The sequence below is a fragment of the Coregonus clupeaformis genome, chromosome 14 (genome assembly GCF_020615455.1).
Source record: "Coregonus clupeaformis isolate EN_2021a chromosome 14, ASM2061545v1, whole genome shotgun sequence".
Taxonomy (NCBI): Eukaryota; Metazoa; Chordata; class Actinopteri; order Salmoniformes; family Salmonidae; genus Coregonus; species Coregonus clupeaformis.
The window spans coordinates 15,551,010-15,568,341 of NC_059205.1; the positions used below are offsets into that span (position 1 = coordinate 15,551,010).

The 17,332-nt window shown below is 43.6% G+C and overlaps 1 protein-coding gene across 3 annotated transcripts; it reads left to right on the forward strand.

The window, feature by feature from the left end:
• The first annotated feature begins 1,815 nt into the window (after positions 1-1,815).
• Positions 1,816-16,999, forward strand: LOC121581176 (calcium-binding mitochondrial carrier protein Aralar1). 3 transcript variants are annotated; one of them, XM_041896596.1, is made up of 18 exons: positions 1,816-1,971; positions 2,691-2,744; positions 8,399-8,544; positions 9,384-9,499; positions 9,888-10,027; positions 12,475-12,621; positions 12,717-12,855; positions 13,187-13,280; positions 13,390-13,474; positions 13,576-13,660; positions 13,841-13,999; positions 14,491-14,543; positions 14,712-14,792; positions 14,956-15,096; positions 15,209-15,347; positions 15,458-15,616; positions 15,708-15,798; positions 15,892-16,999. In XM_041896596.1, the coding sequence occupies exons 1-18, from the start codon at positions 1,960-1,962 to the stop codon at positions 16,109-16,111; spliced, it is 2,061 nt and encodes a 686-aa protein (XP_041752530.1). In that variant the 5' UTR covers positions 1,816-1,959; the 3' UTR covers positions 16,112-16,999. The 3 variants fall into 3 exon arrangements, with proteins under 3 accessions (XP_041752530.1, XP_041752532.1, XP_041752529.1); XM_041896598.1 differs by having other exon boundaries at positions 8,403-8,544; XM_041896595.1 differs by lacking the exon at positions 1,816-1,971 and having other exon boundaries at positions 1,978-2,744; positions 8,403-8,544.
• The last annotated feature ends 333 nt before the right edge of the window (positions 17,000-17,332 follow it).

Genomic DNA, 17,332 nt, shown 5'->3' on the forward strand with positions numbered 1-17,332 from the left:
TCTATTATTACCTTTATTATTGCGTGTTTAAATGTTCTACTGTTTCTCTATTTTCTTTCTCTCTGCATTTTTGTGAAGAGCCCATAAATAAACATTTCACTGTTAGTCCTCACCTGTTATCTACTATGTTATTTCCAATAAAAACTCAAGTAGTTTGATAACTTTAGGTAAGAATTACAATTGAGCATAGCAATGTAGGGTTAAAACAATGTAATGTAGGGTTTCAACAGCAGGATCAACTCCTCTCAGTATCAGGTCACCACGTGAGTGAACACTCAGTAGCAGGCCGACGTGTTAGAAAGAAACGTCTTCATATTCAATGGTCTCTGCCAAGAGATCTAGACCTTTATGGCACAGGAGAGAGAGAGAGAAAAAGAAAGAAAGAGAGAGAGAGAGAGAGAGAGAGAGAGAGAGAGAGAGAGAGAGAGAGAGAGAGAGAGAGAGAGAGAGAGAGAGAGAGAGAGAAAGAAAGAAAGAGAGAGCGAGCGAGAGTGAGAGAAAGAAAGAGAGAGAGAGAGAGAGAGAGAGAGAGAGAGAGAGAGAGAGAGAGAGAGAGAGAGAGAGAGAGAGAGAAAGAAAGAAAGAGAGAGCGAGCGAGAGTGAGAGAAAGAAAGAGAGAGAGAGAGAGAGAGAGAGAGAGAGAGCTAAAGAGAGAATGAAAGAGACAGAGAGACAGAGAGACAGAGAGAAAGATAAATATATTATTCTTCTCTTTCCTTGTTATATGTTCCTAATGACTAAACCCTATAAAAGCCCTCCACACATAACTGGATTTCAGCAGAGTTTAGACACACACTATGTCTTCTGGCATGGGTTTGGCACCAGGGTGTCAGTTTTAAACTGATGTCAGATCAGCGGAAAGGGGGAAAGTTTACACACAGTGTTTGAAATTTGGTTTATGATTTCTATTCAACCTGGTAAACAATGGGATGGGATTTGAAATAAGGCCCTATAGACGAACTAGCAAACAGAATATTTAGTTGAAATGCCCTTCACAAGGTATAGGATTACAACGTTTGGATTAGGCTAATATTGAATTACTGCTTCAGGGTTTCCAGTCCACCAGGTTGAGTGATTTTCAGTCTCAGAGAGAGCCTACAGCTCATGAAATTATTGGTTGAGGTGTAGCCTATAGGGCTATGCATGCAGAATACACCTGGTTTATTACTTGTTTTTCCTCGTTTTCACCCATGGAATGCTCAAACCGTGGAATGTTGTCACACGATTACTACAGCTAAATTAACACACGACACACCCCAACTTTTAGCACAAAAAGACAGATGAACATACTACACTAGACTAGTGGGTTTGATGCAGTCGTCTCAAATTGCACCAGAGCTGGCTTTTGATTATTTTTCAGTCCATGTCCCAGTCGAAGTTAATTTATTGAATAATAAAATATGAAATGTCTTAAGAGGAAAAATGCAGTCTATTCACGAGCTTCATTATCACCTTTTTATAGTAAACCAAGCATACTTCTTGGTTTACTGCCAGGACCGGATTAAGAAATCATAGGCCCCTCATCTTGGCAATAGCCTATCTCAAGATGAGCTACTTTGAAAAACAGTGCTGTTGTTAGCTACAAAGTATAGGATTACAACACTTGTATTAGGCTAGTTTTGGATTACAGTTTCAGGGTCCTGTCTACCAGGTTGAGTTAGTTTCATACTGAATAGTAGTGAGTTAGTGTTGTTTTCAGGCTCAGATTTCAAGCCGGTGCAGTAGGCGTATCCTTACAACACCCATTAAATGCTCAAACCGTGGAATGTTGTCACACGATTAATACAACTGAGTTAACACACCCCAACTTTTAGTACAAAAAGACAGATGTACACACTACACTAGAGGGTTTGATGCAATCGTCTCAAAATGCACCGGAGTTCGCTTTTTATTTAATTAATTTGGAATTGTACAGTGAAAGCCCTGGCGCTAGCGACTGTACGTGACGTCAAAACCAGTATGGCGGTCAAGGTGATTTCTGCATCGCTTGCTTTACGTTTCAGAAATCGTTTTTAATGTAGTCTACATGTTTTATCTGTTTTGTTGTACAGAGTTTAAGGGATCATTTGAGTGTGTTTAAGGCGGGTGAAGGGATTCATTGCTCCTAGTATCACTGCGCTAACGCCCGGTCTCTGGCATTGAATGAACATCCACAAACCGTTAGCGATAAATCTTTTAACATCGCAATACTACTATCAAGAATGTGCAATAATGACAACAGCATCGCTCAACTACCAACGTGTCTGCCTAAATACCCACTTGTCCGGTCTTTTCTTTGCGGGTTTAAACCTAACGAGTCATTGGAATGGTTTGTGTCTTCATCTGAGTAGCTAGATATTTTACTAACAAGCCAACTAACGCTAGTCAGTAGGTAGGTACTTTAGCTGGTTAGAAGCACAGTCTTCCTTGGTCAACTCGCCTGTAGTAATAGTTTGTGTGATGGCTTTTTCATTAGCATTCGTTTCACTGTGTTTTCGCTGCACAACGAGTCCCAAACTCGGTGCATGTTTCATTTTCCTCTTAACACTACACAGCTGATTCAAATTATCAAAGCTAGATGATTCGTTGATTATTTGAATCCGCTGTGTAGTTTTAGGGCAAAAACAAAAACATGCACCCCTTGGGGTCCGGAGGACCGAGTTTGGGAAACCTTGCCTTAACATTATGCTATTATTCGTATTGCTTGGCAGGTGCAATGCACCAAACGAGCGGACCCGAGCGAGCTGAAGGTTATCTTTCAGAAGGTAAGAACATCTCTGTTTGTCCTTCACGTTTATGCCTGCTGTATAGTTCATTTCATTGTGGAAAGATTTTGGGCTAGGGTGAACTAATCAGAGGTTAGAAGTCATGATTTAGCTTGAGGGTGTCTTGAGAGCTGTGTGACTTAATCCCCTACCACACACAGTGCTTGAATTGGGAAGGAGTTCACTGGAGCTGAGTACTGGCATGATGGCATCTCATATTTTTATACTGCTTGAACTCCTGTTCCTCTTATAGAATATTAACTCAAGTATTGTGGAGCTCCTGCACCTAAATATAAACCCAAAATGAGTACTGGTCGAGCACTATACACACACACATATGGGTGTATCTCCATGGTGTTGTATAGCCTCGTTACTGTTATTTTATTGTTGCTCTTTAATTCTTTTTTATTTTATTTTTTAACTACAGTTTATTTTAGTAAATACTTTCTTAACACTTATTTTTCTTAACTGCATTGTTGGTGAAGGGCTTGTAAGTAAGCATTTCACGGTAAGGTCTACCTACACCTGTTGTATTATGCGTATGTGACAAATAACATTTGATTTGTATCCTCAATCTGTTTTCCTCTTCATCTGTTCGACATGGAGGAGAAGAGGTTATAGACTATTGAAATGCACCCTATGTATTACTTCACTGAAAAAATAACTTCCTCTCTGGCATAGCTTGAGTCATGTGACATTTGAATGTGACAGGCAGTGAGTGAGGGAGTAAGCAACATGCATATAATTCCAAAGTTAAATACGTGTGCGTTGTTAACACATTGTATTTGTGTCATCTCAGGCATTGAATCATGGGAGGGCTGTCAGTACTGCCTGTTGCCCTTCCTGGCAGGGCTTCTATATACACTGAACAAAAATATAAACACAACATGTGAAGTGTTGGTCTCGTGTTTCATGAGCTGAAATAAAAAATCCCAGAAATTTTCCATACGCACAAAAAGCGTATTTGTCTTAAGTGTGGTGCACAAATTTGTTTACATCCCTGTTGGTGAGCATTTCTCCTTTGCCAAGATGTTCAATCCACCTGACAGGTGTGGCATATCAAGAAGCTGATTAAACAACATGATGATTACACAAGTGTACCTTGTGCTGGGGACAATAAAAGGCCACTTTAAAATGTGCAGTTTTGTCACACAACACAATGCCATAGATGTCTCAAGTTTTGACAGTGTGTGCAATTGGCGTGCTGACTGCAGTTATGTCCACCAGAGCTGTTGCCAGATATTGAATGTTAATTTCTCTACCAACATCGTTTTAGAGAATTTGGCAGTACAGTTGAAGTCGGAAGTTAACATACACCTTAGCCAATTACATTTAAACTCAGTTTTTCACAATTCCTGACATTTAATCCTAGTACTAATTCCCGGTCAGTTAGGATCACCACTTTATTTTAAGAATGTGAAATGTCAGAATAATAGTAGAGAGAATGATTTATTTCAGCTTTTATTTCTTTAATCACATTCCCAGTGGGTCAGAAGTTTACATACACTCAATTAGTATTTGGTAGCATTGCCTTTAAATTGTTTAACTTGTGTTAAACATTTCGGGTAGCCTTCCACAAGCTTCCCACAATAAGTTGGGTGAATTTTGGCCCATTCCTCCTGACAGAGCTGGTGTAACTGAGTCAGGTTTGTAGGCCTCCTTGCTCGCACACGCTTTTTCAGTTCTGCCTACAAATTTTCTATTTTCTATATTTTATTGAGGTCAGGGCTTTGTGATGGCCACTCCAACTTGACTTTGTTGTCCTTAAGCCATTTTGCCACAACTTTGGAAGTATGCTTGGGGTCATTGTCCATTTGGAAGACCCATTTGCGACCAAGCTTTAACTTCCTGACTGATGTCTTGAGATGTTGCTTCAATATATCCACATCATTTACCTTCCTCATGATGCCATCTATTTTGTGAAGTGCACCAGGCCCTACTGCAGCAAAGCACCTCCACAGCATGATGCTGCCCCCCCCGTGCTTCACGGCTGGGATGGTGTTCTTCGGCTTGCAAAGTACCCCCCTTTTCCTCCAAACATAACGATGGTCATTATGGCCAAACAGTTCTATTTTTGTTTCATCAGACCAGAGACATTTCTCCAAAAAGTACGATCTTTGTCCCCATGTGAAGTTGCGAACCGTAGTCTGGTTTTTTTATGGCGGTTTTGGAGCAGTGGTTTCTTCCTTGCTGAGCGGCCTTTCAGGTAACGTTTTACTGTGGATATAGATACTTTTGTACCTGTTTCCTCCAGCATCTTCACAAGGTCCTTTTGCTGTTGTTCTGGGATTGATTTGCACTTTTCGCACCAAAGTACGTTCATCTCTAGGAGACAGAATGCGTCTCCTTCCTGAGCGGTGTGACGGCTGCGTGGTCCCATGGTGTTTATACTTGCGTACTATTGTTTGTACAGATGAACATGGTACCTTCAGGCGTTTGGAAATTGCTCCCAAGGATGAACCAGACTTGTGGAGGTCTGCAATTTATTTTCTGAGGTCTTGGCTGATTTCTTTTGATTTTCCCATGATGTCAAGCAAAGAGGCATTGAGTTTGAAGGTAGGCCTTGAAATGCATCCACAGGTACACCTCCAATTGACTCAAATGAGGTCAATTAGCCTATCATGGCTTCTAAAGCCATGACATAATTTTCTGGTATTTTCCAAGCTGTTTAAAGGCACAGTCAACTTAGTGTTTGTAAACTTCTGACCCACTGGAATTGTGATACAGTGAATTATAAGTGAAATAATCTGTCTGTAAACAATTGTTGGAAAAATTACTTGTGTCATGCACAAAGTAGATGTCCTAACCGACTTGCCAAAAATATAGTTTGTTAACAAGAAATGTGTGGAGTGGTTGAAAAACAAGTTTTAATGACTCCAACCTAAGTGTATGTAAACTTCTGACTTCAACTGTATGTCCAACCGGCCTCACAACTGCAGACCACATGTAACCACGCCAGCCCAGGACCTCCACATCCGGCTTCCTCACCTGCGGGATCGTCTGGAGGGGATGTAATAAAACTCATTCTTATTGGCTGGGCCTCGCTACCCAGTGAGTGGGCCTGGCTGCCAAGTGGGTGTGCCAATGCCCACCCATGACTGCACCCCTGCCCAGTCATGTGAAATCCATAGTTTGGGGCCTAATGAATTTATTTCAATTGACTGATTTCCTTTATATGAACTGTAACTCAGCAAAATCTTTGAAATTAATTGTTGCATGTTACATGTATATTTTAGTTCTGTGTGTGTGTGTATTTGTATATAGCCACGTACTAGTCAAAAGTTTGGACGCCTAGTCATTCCAGGGTTTTTCTTTATTTGTACTATTTTCTACATTGTAGAATAATAGTGAAGACATTAAAACTATGAAATAACACATGGAATCATGTAGTAACCAAAAAAGTGTTAAACAAATCAAAATATTTTTGAGATTCTTCAATTAGCCACCCTTTGCCTTGATGACAGCTTTGCACACTCTTGGCATTCTCTCAACCAGCTTAATGAGGTAGTCACCTGGAATGCATTTCAATTAACAGGTGTGCCTGGTTAAAAGTTAATTTGTGGAATTTAATGCGTTTGAGCCAATCAGTTGTGTTGTGACAAGGTAGGGGTGGTATACAGAAGATAGCCATATTTGGTAAAAGACCAAGTCCATAGTATGGCAAGAACAGCTCAAATAAGCAAAGAGAAACAACAGTCCATCATTACGTTAAGACATGAAGGTCAGTCAATCTGGAAAATGTCAAGAACTTTCAACGTTTCTTCAAGTGCAATCGCAAAAACCATCAAGCGCTAGGATGAAACTGGGTCTCATGAGGACTGCCACAGGAATGGAAGACCCAGAGTTACCTTTGCTGCAGAGGATAAGTTCATTCGAGTTACCAGCCTCAGAAATTGCAGCCCAAATAAATGCTTCACAGAGTTCAAGTCACAGACACATCTCAACATCAACTGTTCAGAGGGGACTGTGTGAATCAGGCCTTCATGGTCGAATTGCTGCAAAGAAACCACTACTAAAGGACACCAATAAGAAGAAGGGACCTGCTTGGCCAAGAAACATGAGTAATGGACATTAGACCAGTGGAAATTTGTCCTTTGGTCTGGAGTCCAAATTGGAGATTTTTGGTTCCAACCGCCCTGTCTTTGTGAGACGCAGTGTGGGTGAACGGATGATCAGTATGAAAATGTATGCACTCACTAACTGTAAGTCGCTCTGGATAAGAGCATCTGCTAAATGACTAAAATGTAAATGTGTATTTCCCACCTTAAAGCATGGAGAAGGAGGTGTTATGGTGTGGGGGTGCTTTGCTGGTGACACTGTCTGTGATTTATTTAGAATTCAAGGCACACTTAACCAGTATGTCTACCACAGCATTCTGCAGCGATACGCCATCCCATCTGGTTTGGGTTTAGTGGGACTATCATTTGTTTTTCAACCGGACAATGACCCAACACACCTCCAGGCTGTGTAAGGGCTATTTTACCAAGAAGGAGAGTGATGGAGTGCTGCATCAGATGACCTGGCCTCCACAATCCCCCGACCTCCAACCAATTGATATGGTTTGGGATGAGTCGGACCGCAGAGTGAAGGAAAAGCAGCCAACAAGTGCTCAGCATATGTGGGAACTCCTTATAGACTGTTGGAAAAGCATTCCAGGTAGATGTAGAAAATAGTAAAAATAAAGAAAAACCTTGAATGAGTAGGTGTGTCCAAACTTTTGACTGGTTCTAAAATATATATATATATATATATATATGAGAACCTATGTATGCATGCAGGGCAGCAGACTGTACATTAGGCTATACAAAGGGAGGGGGGTCATATGTACAATGTGTATGTAAGGTAAGATGTCATATTAGTTAAATTATTGTTGAAAAGATTGTGCAGCATTTCTAAGAACCAGCTGAAGCTTTGAGGTCCATGTTGAAGGTCCTGAGCGGAACATAAATGAAGGCTCTTCTACCGTGTATTCTCAGTTGTACACAAGATTACTGTGGTTTCATGATGTTGTGCTTGAATGACATGCCCTCGCTCTTTTGAAAGCAGTCAGTGCCTCGTGTGGGTTAACAAAGCTGGTGAAAAAAACAGTGTAAAGGCCACCTGTATAAGATGGCTCACAAAGCATTGGAGAGGTTACATAAAGAGATAAAAAATACTCTGCAAAATTCCTTGTCTAAGGAATTGGACACTGAATCCTTGTAAATAACAGTCCACCATGAGCTGGCAGCAGGACAAGTCATTCATAATAACCCATTTAGTTATATTTAGAGTGATCGCCTATTTTATTGATTGTTCATAGACATTTCAGTTATTCACATACGTTGTATGCTATGTAAAGTGTATACTGCCATAACAAAATGAATGCCCTTATTGCGTGTCTACTCTGGAAGAAGTATTAAGAGCCACATTACCTCATCACACTCACTGCGATGGGTAAGGTCAAGAACCCAAAGTCACCCGGTATACTTTGTCTTAATCCACCTCAGTATGTCAGTGTTTTAGCAGGAAACCCAAAGTGACGCTGTGTCTGTTTGTTGTAACCCCTCTCAGCAGGCCAGTGTAGTTGATAATGGTCAGGGTTATGTTTCTAATACAGGGAAGGGAGGGAACCCAAGGTGACGATGTGTCTGTTTTTGTTGTAACCCCCCCCCAAGCAAGCCAGTGTGGTGGATGCAGATGGCGAGAAGTTGATGACCCCGGGGGACTTTGTGCAGAAGTACCTGGGCCTGCACACACAGATCCACCACAACCCCAAAACTGTCCAGCTCATCGCTGGTGTAGCCGATACAACCAAGGACGGGTGAAGAGCTGCCTACCTTCACCCTCTCTCTGTCATCCCTCTTTTTTCTCTATCTTTCTCTCTCCCTTATCCTGACTCCACCAAGTACATGGTTAACAGTTGAACATGCTTAGCCTTCTGTCTCCCTCCCATTCTAGTTCTGTCTCCTGTCTTGCACCCTCACCACATCCACCATGGGAGATTGTTTTCATTGAGCAGAAGGCTCCTGCAGCAGAGAATGATAAAGAGAGATCTCAGACACACATAGATAATGGTGATGCTTAGATCAGTTAATTAGGATGTTATTTGGTCTAAGAACAGAAGTTGACTTAATGGGTGCTCATAAATAATTATACAAACACACACTGCACAAGCCATTTCAATGCCCTTAATCCAATTAGTGAAGTTTCACTAATTGTTTAGCTACAATGGTCAACTAGTTGTAACGTCAGTCAGTCATGTAATGGATTAAATAATCATTAAAGGTGTGTGTGTGTGGTTGCCTTGCAGGGGGATGAAGCACATGTCTGTCATTCAGAGCTGTTTAAAAGTAATGACCTACAAGCAGCGAATCCCCAATGAGCCTTTTACTTTTCACTCAGTCTAGAGAAATTACCTGAAAATCCATTACAATTGGTTTACAGTATTTGAAATGCATGGGGTAATTTTAAGAAATAGTGCATGGCCTAATCTCTCCCTACATCATTGCTGACATTTTTATGATGTTTCAGTGAAAGCTGATCCTTTCTCCCTCTGATTGGATCTTGTGTATCTGAAGCTTTGTCCTTCATGGCATCGTGTGTATTGTTTTAATGTTGTCTCGCTCTCTCTCTCGCGCTCTCTCAAAAAAACACACACAGGCTGATCTCATTCCAGGAGTTCTTGGCTTTTGAGTCGGTGCTGTGTGTTCCGGACGCTCTCTTTATCGTAACCTTCCAGCTGTTTGACAAGACCGGCACTGGAGACATCTCCTTTGGTACGTACATGAGTGTGTGTGTGTTAGTGCTTGAGAGGGTGGGTGGGTGTGTGTGTGTGTGTGTGCGCGCATGGCATGGCTAATTAAAGGGAACCAATTATGGTTCATTAGTACAGTCACTCCGCTTAAAGGACACTGTTTAATCTGAATATGAATATAGGTTAATGCTGGTCTGTCATAGAATTAGAATGAGTAGAACCGATATTGTCCCTGTGTTCACAGATGCACAGAAAGAAATGTAATTCTGAGCGACGATGTGAAGACATTTAAAATGGTACACCCAATATGGCCGCCGTTCCTCCCATCACAAAACATTGCATTGAATGGGAATGTCCATTCTGCTCATTCTAATTCAATGGTTCTCTCGATCTGTCCATCCCTTGAACAGAGAATGTGCGGGACATCTTCAGCCAGACGACTGTGCACCACCACATCCCCTTTAACTGGGACTGTGATTTCATCCACCTGCACTTTGGACACGACCGCAAAAAACTCCTCAGCTACCTTGAGTTTACCCAGTTCTTACAGGTATATACTCACACACTCAGTCACGCTCGGTGACATATGCGCTCGTTGACATATGCGTGCGCGCTCGGTGAGATATATATGCGTGCGCGCGCTCGTTGACATATATTAGTGCGCTCGGTGACGTATATATGCGTGCGCACGCTCGGTGACATATGCGCACGCTCGGTGACGTGTGAGCGCGCTCATTGACATACACTACCGGTCAAAAGTTTTAGAACACCTACTGATTCAGGGTTTTTTCTTTATTTTTACTATTTTGTACATTGTAGAATAATAGTGAAGACATCAAAACTATGAAATAACACATATGTAATCATGTAGTAACCAAAAAAGTGTTAAACAAATCTAAATATATTTTCTATTTGAGTTTCTTCAATGTAGCAACCCGTTGCCTTGTTGACAGCTTTGCACACTCTTGGCATTCTCTCAACCAGCTTCACCTGGAATGCTTTTCCAACAGTCTTGAAGGAGTTCCCAAATATGCTGAGCACTTGTTGGCTGCTTTTCCTTCACTCTGCGGTCAGACTCATCCCAAACATCTCAATTTGGTTGAGGTCGGGGGATTGTGGAGGCCAGGTCATCTGATGCAGCACTCCATCACTCTCCTTCTTGGTAAAATAGCACTTACACAGCCTGGAGGTGTGTTGGGTCATTGTCCTGTTGAAAAACAAATCCCACTAAGTCCAAACCAGATGGGATGGCGTATTGCTGCAGAATGCTTTGGTAGCCATGCTGGTTAAGTGTGCCTTGAATTCTAAATAAATCACAGACCGTGTCACCAGCAAAGCACCCCCAGACCATAACACCTCCTCCTCCATGCTTTACGGTGGAAAATACACATGCGGCGATCATCCGTTCACCAACACCGCGTCTCACAAAGACAGGGCGGTTGGAATCAAAAAAACTCCAGACCAAAGGACACATTTCCACTGGTCTAATGTCCATTGCTCGTGTTTCTTGGCCCAAGCAGGTCTCTTCTTCTTGTTGGTGTCCTTTAGTAGTGGTTTCTTTACAACAATTCGACCATGAAGGCCTGATTCACACAGTCCCCTCTGAACAGTTGATGTTGAGATGTCTGTGACTTGAACTCTGTGAAGCATTTATTTGGGCTGCAATTTCTGAGGCTGGTAACTCTAATGAATTTATCCTCTGCAGGAAAGGTAACTCTGGGTCTTCCTTTCCTGTGGCGGTCCTCATGAGAGCCAGTTTCATCATTGCGCTTGATGGTTTTTGCGACTGCACTTGAAGAAACTTTCAAAGTTCTTGAAATATTGAATGACCTTCATGTCTTTAAGTAATGAAGGCTGTCGTTTCGCTTTGCTTATTTGAGCTGTTCTTGCCATAATATGGACTTGGTATTTTACCAAATAGGGCTATCTTCTGTATACCCCCCCTACTTTGTCACAACACAACTGATTGGTTCAAACGCATTAAGAAGGAAAGAAATTCCACAAATTAACTTTTAAGATGGCACACCTGTTAATTGAAATGCATTCCAGGTGGCTACATCGTGAAGCTGGTTGAGAGAATGCCAAGAGTGTGCAAAGCTGTCAAGGCAAAGGGTGGCTATTTGAAGAATCTCAAATATAAAATATATTTTAATTTGTTTAACACTTTTTTTGCATGATTCCATATGTGTTATTTCATAGTTTTGATGTCTTCACTATTATTCTACAATGTAAAAATAAAGAAAAACCTTTTGAATGAGTACGTGTTCTAAAACTTTTGACCGGTAGTGTATATGCATGCGTGTGTGTGCGCTGGAGGTACATTTTTACATTTACATTTTTGTCATTTAGCAGACGCTCTTATCCAGAGCGACTTACAGTTAGCGCATACATTATTTTATCGAACCCACAACCCTGGTGTTGCAAACACCATGCTCTACCAACTGAGCTACATCCCCTGCTGGCCATTCCCTCCCCTACCCTGGACGACGCTGGGCCAATTGTGCGCCGCCCCATGGGTCTCCCGGTCGCGGTCGGCTACGACAGAGGTAAGGGACTGGGGTTGTGAGGTAAGGGACTGGGTGGTGTGAGCGTGCATGGTCCTCTGTAGCTCAATTGGTAGAGCATGGCGCTTGTAACGCCAGGGTAGTGGGTTCGATCCCCGGGACCACCCATACGTAAAAATGTATGCGCACATGACTGTAAGTCGCTTTGGATAAAAGCGTCTGCTAAATGGAATATTATTATATGCGCTCGGCGACATTCGAGTTTGTCACTCAGATAGCATAACACGGTATAAATGTTGTTCTCTGCGCCCCATGACAAATGTGTAGGAAATGTAGCTTTAAAACAGCCCAAAACAATCTCTCTGGCCAAGAGGAAGGCATCTAAAGAATGCCATTGGCTTCGCCCACTACCACGCACCCCATGCTAACTTTGCCAGCACTGTTGAAAAATATCCTAGGGGGAAGCACTGCACACACTCTTCTCTACCTACAGGAGTTGCAGTTGGAGCATGCACGCCAGGCCTTTGCCCAGAAGGACAAGAACAAGAGCGGCACCATCTCTGCCATGGACTTCAGTGACATCATGGCCACAATCCGACACCACATGCTTACAACGTTTGTGGAGGAAAACCTGGTTTCGGTAAGAGAGAGGAAGTGTGTACTGTGTATATGATTGTGTGTGGGATAAGAGTGAGTCAGTGTGTAACCCCTTCCTCTGTGTGATTGTCCTCCCAGGCTGCAGGGGGCAGCACCTCTCACATGGTCAGCTTCTCCTACTTCAACGCCTTCAACTGTCTGCTCAACAACATGGAGCTGATCCGCAAGATCTACAGCACACTGGCCGGGACTCGCAAGGACACACAGGTCACTAAAGGTAACACACATGCGCACCTTGCCGATACAGGCACTAATGTATACCCACGCACAAATTCCCATCGTATACCCTTCCACACACACATTCACTGTACTGACACACGCACACTGGTCAGAAGTGCTCCAGACATGTGAGAGGAGTAGTGTGATCACACTTGCCAGTCGTCTGTTAGTTGCCAGCAGGAGAACTGTCATGTTGAAGAGAGAATTGACAAGATCTCGCAATCTCTCTGTAGGATGTGTGGATGCACAGCATGTGTGTTATGCAGACTATTAACCCATCTTTCTCTCACTCTCGCACCCTCACTCTGCCTCTATCGCCATCTCTCTAGAGGAGTTTGTCCATGCTGCTAACAAGTTTGGCCAGATCTCTCCCATGGAGATCGACATCCTGTACCAGCTATCAGGCCTACACTCCCACTCTGGGTAAAAACACACACAAACCGCTTAAGCCTTGTACTGTATGCATGCATACCTGTTCAGAGTGTTGTGGCAAACCAGAATGTTGTGGTAATGATGCGGTGTTGTGTCTCAGGCGTCTGAACTTTGCTGACATTGAGAGGATAGCCCCACTGGAGGAGGGAGCGCTACCCTACCACCTGGCTGAGATACAGAAACAGGTAAGAGACGTGCATTTGTGTGTGACTGCGCGTGAGTGAGTGAGTGAGTGAGCGAGCGTGCATGTCAAACACTTTCTCTCTCCCTCTCTGTCCCTCTGTAGCAGAGCCATGGTGATGGTTCCAGGTCCGTGCTGCTGCAGGCTGCAGAGTCGGCCTACCGGTTCAGCTTGGGCTCCATCGCTGGAGGTAAGGGACTGGGGCTGTGAGGTAAGGGACTGGGTGGTGTGTGGTAAGGTATGGCGGTTATTGCTAGTACTTTTGAATACTTTCATGGAATATATCCACCCCCCCCTCCCAAAAAAAGTTACTTGGTTAAAAAAGGTTTTGCCTAGTTTCAATAGTACAGTTAGGTGTGTGTGTGTGTAGCTACGGGAGCCACGGCGGTGTATCCTATAGACCTGGTGAAGACCAGGATGCAGAACCAGAGGAGTACAGGCTCGTTCGTTGGAGAGCTTATGTACAAGAACAGCTTTGACTGTGCCAAGAAGGTGCTGCGCTACGAAGGCTTCTTCGGCTTCTACAGAGGTACGGACGGACACTGTGTGTGTGTGTTCTTGGCTGCTCTCCTTTCTTCCCCTCTTGGCTGCTGTTTTCCTCCCCATCCTTCTCTTCTGCTCTTTCTCTCTTTCCTTCCCTCTTTTCTCCTGGTCCTCGTCTTTTTTTTATTGCCTGCTCTCTTTTGCTTTTCTGCACTGCTTGTCCCTTTCTGCACTGCACTTCCCTTTCTGCACTGCACTTCCCTTTCTGCACTGCACTTCCCTTTCTGCACTGCACTTCTCTCTCCTTCTCTGCTGTCTCTTCTGATGGAAAAAGGACTGCATCATTGTTGGCTCACCCACACTGCATCACTAAACCTGCCTCCGGCCATTCAGTTCTTCCTTTGTTCTTTAATTCTCACCTTTCCTTCATCCTCATCCTCACACTCTTTTCTCCTCCCTTCTGCCCTAAGAAACTGTTGTCATAATGAGACGTGGTTCATGTCATATGTGGACTCAATCTCCCATGCTGCCCTGCAGGTCTTCTTCCCCAGCTCATAGGCGTGGCTCCAGAGAAGGCAATCAAACTTACGGTGAGTCAAACTCCTCCCCCTCCACTCAGCCAATCACTATGGACATGCACCTTAAGATAACGCTTAACACTTATTCTGTCAAAACATTCCTGACTATTCTCTCTGTAGTATTTATTTGCTGATTTTTCTCTCTCTCCCTCTTTCTCTGTTCCCCCTCTCTCCCTGTAGATGAATGACTTTGTGAGAGATAAGTTCACTGGTAAAGACGACACCATTCCCTTCGCTGCTGAGGTGTTGGCCGGAGCCTGTGTGAGTGTGACAGATGACCAAACCTGTTCCTGTCAAACTTCCCAACTCTAAACGCATCCCATTCTATTCCACCCAGTCCTACCTAAATAGGAGGCTGGGGTAGCCTCCCTCCCTCATTCCATCTCTTTCTCACTCATTTCACCTAATGTCTCCCTCTCTGCAGGCAGGGGGTTCCCAGGTGATCTTTACTAACCCACTGGAGATAGTCAAGATCAGACTGCAGGTGGCAGGAGAGATCATAACAGGACCCAGAATTAGCGCCCTCGGTGTCATCCGAGACCTTGGCTTGTTCGGCCTCTACAAGGTAGGTGTGTGTGTGGCCATTACGTCTGGTGGCGTTGTTCTTGTATTTTGGTAAACAAAGGCCTTTTGATTGAAAGTAATGTCTTTCATTTACTCCTCGTGTGTGTGTGTAGGGTGCTAAAGCATGTTTATTGAGAGACATCCCGTTCTCAGCCATCTTCTTCCCAGTGTACGCCCACACCAAGGCTCAGTTTGCTGACGAGCAGGGTAGACTAGGCCCGTTACAGCTGCTAGCTTCTGGAGCCATCGGAGGTACACACACTTCACAGACCTACTCAGAGTTTCTATTAAATTCCATTTCATTTGATTTGATTGTCAAAAACAGTCACTCAGGTCACACCCTTTCTGACTCCATTTCCCAGGTATCCCTGCTGCCTCCCTGGTGACACCTGCTGATGTCATCAAGACGCGCCTGCAGGTAGCAGCGAGGGCGGGACATACCACCTACACTGGAGTCACGGACTGCTTCAGGAAAATCATGCAGGAGGAGGGATTCAGAGCACTGTGGAAGGGAGCTGGAGGTGTGTGTGTGTGTGTGTGTGTGTGTGTGTGTGTGTGTGTCAAAGTGACTACACAAGTGGGAATTCACTTACGCTCTCTCTCTCTCCCCAGCTCGTATGTGTCGATCCTCTCCTCAGTTTGGGGTGACTCTGGTGACCTATGAGCTTCTACAGAGGTGGTTATATGTGGACTTCGGAGGACAGTGAGTACACACACACACTCCCCACTGTTATAACTCAAGTTACCATTGTTAGTTAAGCTGCAATGTCTCATATTTCCCTGCATCTTTCTCCAGTCGTCCGGCAGGGTCTGAGCCCACTCCTAAATCTCGTATCTCTGAGCTTCCTCCGGTCAGTGCTGACCACGTGGGAGGCTACCGTCTGGCCGCAGCCACCTTCGCTGGCGTGGAGAACAAGTTTGGCCTCCACCTGCCCAAGTTCAAGTCCTCTGGAGTGGTCTCCATACATCCTGACCCCTCTTCTGCCCCCCCTCAAGATGAGGCTGCCGCCCCTTGAAGACTGGCCCTCTTACTACCACTAAGACTGGCCACCACCACTCCACTAAGGGCTATGCACTTAGACACACGCAACAGAAATACATACTGATAAACACACTCATTTTGAGGGGCCATGTACACCGAAATACACGCACACTCCTAGGGGCCATGTACACAGACATACACCCAAACACCCCAGGGTCTCCTCTAGTGGTCTAACCCTGGTCCTGGAGAGCTGACTGTAGGTCCATTGTCAAAGCAGTCAGTAAACCTGAACACTGTACTGTTGTATCTCCAGTGGCTACATGCTCCTCTCCTTTTCCATTCCACTTTTCACATGAAAACAGTGGTTTGAAGGGAGTCTTATCTCTCTCTTTCTCCCTCTATTCCTTTGCTTTCTCGCTCCCATTCCTCTCCATCTCTCTGGTGGCTCCTCTCTTCTCATGAATAACTGATTATCATTTTTTGGGGCTACTAGGATTGGACAGTGTGTAGGGGATATTTGATTGGACAGCATCTGTAAGGCTTTACTCTGAGTGGGCATTGCACAGGAAGTTACTGTAGATCTGCTGTACAGAGACGCGACACAGCTGGAAAGGAAAATTATTACTGTGATGTTAGAGAGCAATATTAATGTAACATTGGAGAACAATGTTATGGTAATGTTAGAGCAACACCATGACAATGATAGATACGTTTTTTAATGTAATGTTAAGCAACGTGACAGTAATGTTGGAGTTAATGTTACGTTAGAATGACGTTGGGCCTTCGTCTCTTGAGAATCACTTACTGATGTACAGACCTTTTCAACAGTGTTTACTGAGGAGAATCATGGGCAAAGGATTAGATAACTTAAATGCATTTAGTGTATTTTATTGAAATAAATCAATTATATGGTTTAATTTTACACACCTGACAGTATTTTATTTCAAGGAGAATGAACAGCAAAAATGGCCAACCAAAACCTAACCAATAGTTTTGTGGAAAACTAGACATGGTCACTTCATGTCATACAGATAAAATGTTATCAATATTTCGAACAAAATAAATTGGATACAGACCATATCTATACAGAGTTTGGCAAACTCCAACAGAGAATTTGTAATGGACAATGTTCTGACAAAAGTCTAGTTGGAATGCTAATTAGAATGTGGTGCCAACATGGAGGATAGTTTGCCAAATTCTGCATGTATCTATGGCTCTGCTTAGGTCCACATCTTCATATGAGGAAAGACTTCTT